Here is a 4,851-nt window from a genome sequence, read left to right as displayed (position 1 = left end):
TATATATATATATATACACACTTAATACCGTGCAAATGAAAGCAAAAATATTTTTTTGCTTTAGTTTATATTAAAAAAGTTGGATAAATCTTCTTAATATAAGAAAATATTATAGTAAAGTAGCAAAGAAGGTTCAAAATTTGCTTTGTCACATATTCAAATTTAGTTGTGACATTCTATTTTTTGCAAAATTCTCTTATATTATTTTTGAACGAATTATTACGCTTAAGTGATCTAATTATACCTATTAATAAATTATCCATCTATAAAAAAATAAAAAAATTAAAACTCATTTGGAATGAAGATGAAAAATAAAATAGCAACAAGCTGAGCTGACAGAAAGAACATCTAGGGAAGTGAGAAAGAGAAACACCTAAAGCAAAGAACTTTGAAACCCTCAGAATGAAGTGTAATTCTAATTCCTATCTGTCTTCAAACATCAAGCAAAGAATAATAGAAACCACAAACCCCACACCCTACCCTAGACCTCCCTCCAAATATCAATATCAAGCGTTGTCTATTTTAAAATAAGTGTCGTCTTTAATAAATATAAATATTTCAAAATGAGTTGTTCACTCGAAAAATTTAAGATAATGCTTTATTTTTATTTATGTCACACATTTAAAATTTTTAAGTTACTACAAATCTTTCTTTGACCATATTTTTATTATACACCTTCTAAATATTTCGAATTAAAGTTTTTATCATACTTTTAAATACGTAAATTGCATTTTATATAATTTAAATATTTCATATTTAAATTTATAGTCAAGATTAAATTATTTTGATTTCACAAAATTTGAATTGTATCGCGTATATATATTGAAACAGAGGGAGTATACTATTTTTCCTAAAATTGCTTTTTTAATAGTGTTCAATTATGAGAAGATTAAGGAGATAAGCGAACATATATTACTTATCTAGTTAATATAATTATAACTTAATTAAATTGTCATTCTTTACTAACTTACAGTTATAATTATGTGGCTCACGTTTAGAAATTGTATAAATTCATATTTTGTATATTTTGATTCGTAATTCAGAATTTTTTAATCGTACATAAATTCAACAATTCTATATGTTTACCGTAGTTTGAATGTAATTAATTGTTATGTTGATAAATTTTATTTGTATATATATATTTATCATGTTTGTATATTGACAAGTAAATAATACGAATAAAATAAAATTATATATGTGAAGTATAATTAGAAAAACTATATTATATTAAATTTAATGAGTAAAATAAGCTTTTGAGAGGGATAAAATATAATTTGACATAGAAAAGCTAAAGTTTCAGTCTTTGTATTGGAGACTGGAAACACTCCTCCCATTACCCCACCCCCCAAACCCCACATCAAACTCCATCCTCCATATTTGAGTCTGAGGTCTGCCTTCTCTCCACTCAATTAATTCCCTCATTTTCATTTTTTTTTAATAAAAATTTACAAAAGTACATGTCTTGATCACAACTAAATAGAGTAGTATTTATTTGTGCACAACCCACATGGAGTTAAATTGAAACTCTCAAAAAAAGGTGCACAACCCATTATTCTTGTACATTTTTATATTAGCTCATGCCTAGGAGTTGCTGTTAGTCAGACAAAATTTAGAAGAAAGAAGAAGAGAATTATAATATGTAGTTTTGAGAATTTCTTGGTATTAGTGAAAAATAGTCATGAACATGACCTTTTGAGATTTTCTTGAATTGTAGTTCAATTGTGTGTGTGGTGGTGGTAATTATGGATGATTTGTGTTTTGTACATCATTACACAACAATACAATGCCAATGTTATTGTACTACTACAACAACACAAGAAGAAGAAACAAGAAGAAGTTACAATTCCTCAAAAATTCATGTTATGGCTTCCAAGAATATTTCACCAATCATTTACATTTTTGTTGTTTTCTTCCTCTTCTCTGTTTGTCCTGTTTTGTCCTCATCACTAGAACAATTCAACCAAACCTTTGACATTAAATCACATCTCATGAAAATCAATAAACCTTCAATCAAGACAATTAAGGTATTAATTTCCCAATTCCATTATTTTCTCCCATCATTAATTAGCTTCTTATTTTCTTAATAATAACTCTCTGAATTTTTGTGATGTAGAGTCCTGATGGAGATCTTATAGATTGTGTATTATCACATCAACAACCTGCTTTCGATCATCCTCAATTAGAAGGCCAAAAACCATTGGTAAACCAATCTCTTTTTATTTACTTTATTAATTTTATTTTTTTTTCTCAAGACTCGAACCTGAAACTCTTTTAATTAGATTTTTTCAAAATGTTTAAAATATAGGATCCAGCTGAGAGACCAAGATCATCAGGAAATTCAATGGAATTTGAAAATTTCCAACTTTGGAGCATGTCTGGTGAAACATGTCCAGAAGGAACAATTCCAGTTAGAAGAACAAAAGAACAAGACATTCTAAGAGCTAGTTCTATTCGAAGATTTGGTAGAAAAATTAAAAGACCAGTTCGTAGAGACACTACTAGTAATGGCCATGAGGTTTGGCTAATTAAACTTACCAGAATTTGTTTTTAAACAATATTAGAATTAAACATGTATTTTTCTATATTCAAATAATATAGTCACATAAACTTTATCATCAAAAATCAAGATTTATTTGTTTTTTGAATTGCAGCATGCAGTAGGATATGTAACTGGAGATCAATATTATGGTGCAAAAGCAAGTATAAACGTGTGGGCACCTAAAGTTACCAATCAATATGAGTTTAGTTTATCACAAATGTGGGTTATTTCTGGTTCATTTGGTGATGATCTTAATACTATTGAAGCTGGTTGGCAGGTATGTCTATTTTTTTTTTACTAAAATTTTTTTCGTATACATGATAACTCGAATCAAAATATGAATAACCTTGTCTTTGGAAAGAGTAGTCACTACCTAAGAATATTATTATTATTATGATCATATATTATTTTTGGATACTTTGATGGAAAACGCGGTTTCTGGGATTTAAATGTGACATGTACTGAAATAGAGGATAGAGTGAACCATTTTCTTTAGTGTCACTTAAAGCATGTCATTAAATCTTCAGCTACCTTTCAATATCAACAAATCTTTTTCAGCATTTACAATGATTGTTTCATTTAATTATATAACAGGTAAGTCCAGAGTTATATGGTGACAATTATCCAAGGTTCTTCACCTACTGGACTGTAAGTATTTAATTATCACACATTTAATCAATCAAGCTCCAATGCAGAAAACAAAAGTAAAACTATTGCATTATTATTTTTCCCAGAGTGATGCATACCAAGCCACAGGATGCTACAATTTATTGTGTTCAGGATTTGTTCAGACAAATAATAGAATAGCAATTGGGGCAGCAATTTCTCCAACATCCTCTTATAATGGTGGTCAATATGATATTAGCATCATGATTTGGAAGGTAATTACAATTGTACAATAGCCACACGGATCAATCAGAATTGATGAACAATTTTTCCATATATGAATTGTGGGAATTTATTTCTTCTAAAAAAACACATTCTTTTCCCTAATGAAATGTCATTTGTGTTTTAAATTAAAATTAAGCAACTAAAGAGGTTCATTTTAAAAGGGATATTGTCTTCTCTCTTTTTTCTTTTTCTTTTCTTCATACTTTTACTTCTTTTCATACTAGAAAATGCAAAATGACTATTAATCATTAGTATAATGGTTAAAAGGAAAAAAAAGTATTATTTATTTTTTCAGTGGAAACAATCATTTTGTTTGTGCTTTTGTAAGATTCTTTCGACTCTTCTTTACCTCCAAAACCTTGTTTTAATTTTTGAAATAATTATGCAGGATCCAAAACATGGACATTGGTGGTTAGAATTTGGATCAGGAGTATTAGTAGGATATTGGCCATCATTTTTGTTCACACATCTTAGAGGTTCAGCAAGTATGATACAATTTGGAGGTGAAATAGTGAATAGTAGAGGAAATGGAGGATTTCATACATCAACACAAATGGGAAGTGGACATTTTGCTGCTCAAGGTTTTGGAAAAGCATCTTATTTTAGAAATTTACAAGTTGTTGATTGGGATAATAGTTTAATACCATTATCTAATCTCAAAGTATTAGCTGATCATCCTAATTGTTATGATATTCAAGGTGGCATTAATCCTGTTTGGGGTAATTATTTTTATTATGGTGGACCTGGTAGAAATCAACGTTGCTCTTAAAATTACTCATATTTCTATTCTTCATTCAAAATTTCTGTAAATTGCCAAAAGGAAATAGTGAATATCTTATGTAAAAAAATTACTTTTTTTTTTATGTTCTATTTATTTTGAGTGTTATTTTTCTGATTATAATATAATTTTGTTTTGAGATTTTGAGTTAGAGCTTTAAGTATAAAAAATTTTTACATTACTACATTTTGTGTTGATTATGAATTTTTAATTGTTTTTTTTTATAATTCAGCTCTGAGGTTAATTGACTTTATCCATCCATAATATAAACTCCTTTTTTTTCGGCTTTTGTTTTGTGCATTAATTTGGTAATTAATGGGATAGGATAGCGTTGACACTTTGACACACAAAAGGCCGTTTACGTAGCGTTAATAATAAATAATAACATATAAATTAGTTATAATTTATTTTATATAAAATAATATATAAATTAAATTATAATCTATTATATGTTTTATTAATAGGTGATTGTATGAAATTATCAATAACACCACACTTAATCACATGTTTGAATTGTAATTTTTGAAATTATAATTTATATATATATATATATATTTACTTAAACGAAAGATACGTAAAATATATCAAAATGTCCTTTAATATTGTCATTTAAATATATCATTGTTGGAAGTAAAAATCCAAA

General features: G+C 27.4%; 1 protein-coding gene across 1 annotated transcript; it reads left to right on the top strand.

Annotated features, from left to right (window-relative positions):
• The first annotated feature begins 1,335 nt into the window (after positions 1-1,335).
• LOC107018735 lies at positions 1,336-4,299 on the top strand. Its single transcript, XM_015219295.2, has 7 exons — positions 1,336-2,024; positions 2,114-2,200; positions 2,306-2,515; positions 2,652-2,816; positions 3,134-3,187; positions 3,274-3,420; positions 3,819-4,299. Exons 1-7 carry the CDS (start codon positions 1,743-1,745, stop codon positions 4,197-4,199), a joined length of 1,326 nt encoding a protein of 441 aa, XP_015074781.1. The 5' UTR covers positions 1,336-1,742; the 3' UTR covers positions 4,200-4,299.
• The last annotated feature ends 552 nt before the right edge of the window (positions 4,300-4,851 follow it).

This window comes from Solanum pennellii, chromosome 5 (genome assembly GCF_001406875.1).
Source record: "Solanum pennellii chromosome 5, SPENNV200".
Taxonomy (NCBI): Eukaryota; Viridiplantae; Streptophyta; class Magnoliopsida; order Solanales; family Solanaceae; genus Solanum; species Solanum pennellii.
This window is presented reverse-complemented; position numbering and strand designations above follow the sequence as displayed.

Excerpts from the sequence above, each read along its gene's own strand:
- LOC107018735 (XM_015219295.2), top strand. The coding sequence starts at position 1,743 with ATGGATGATTTGTGTTTTGTACATCATTACACAACAATACAATGCCAA. Across the intron at positions 2,817-3,133 it reads CTATTGAAGCTGGTTGGCAG|GTAAGTCCAGAGTTATATGG; the intron begins GTATGTCTATTT and ends ATTATATAACAG. Across the intron at positions 3,421-3,818 it reads TTAGCATCATGATTTGGAAG|GATCCAAAACATGGACATTG; the intron begins GTAATTACAATT and ends ATAATTATGCAG.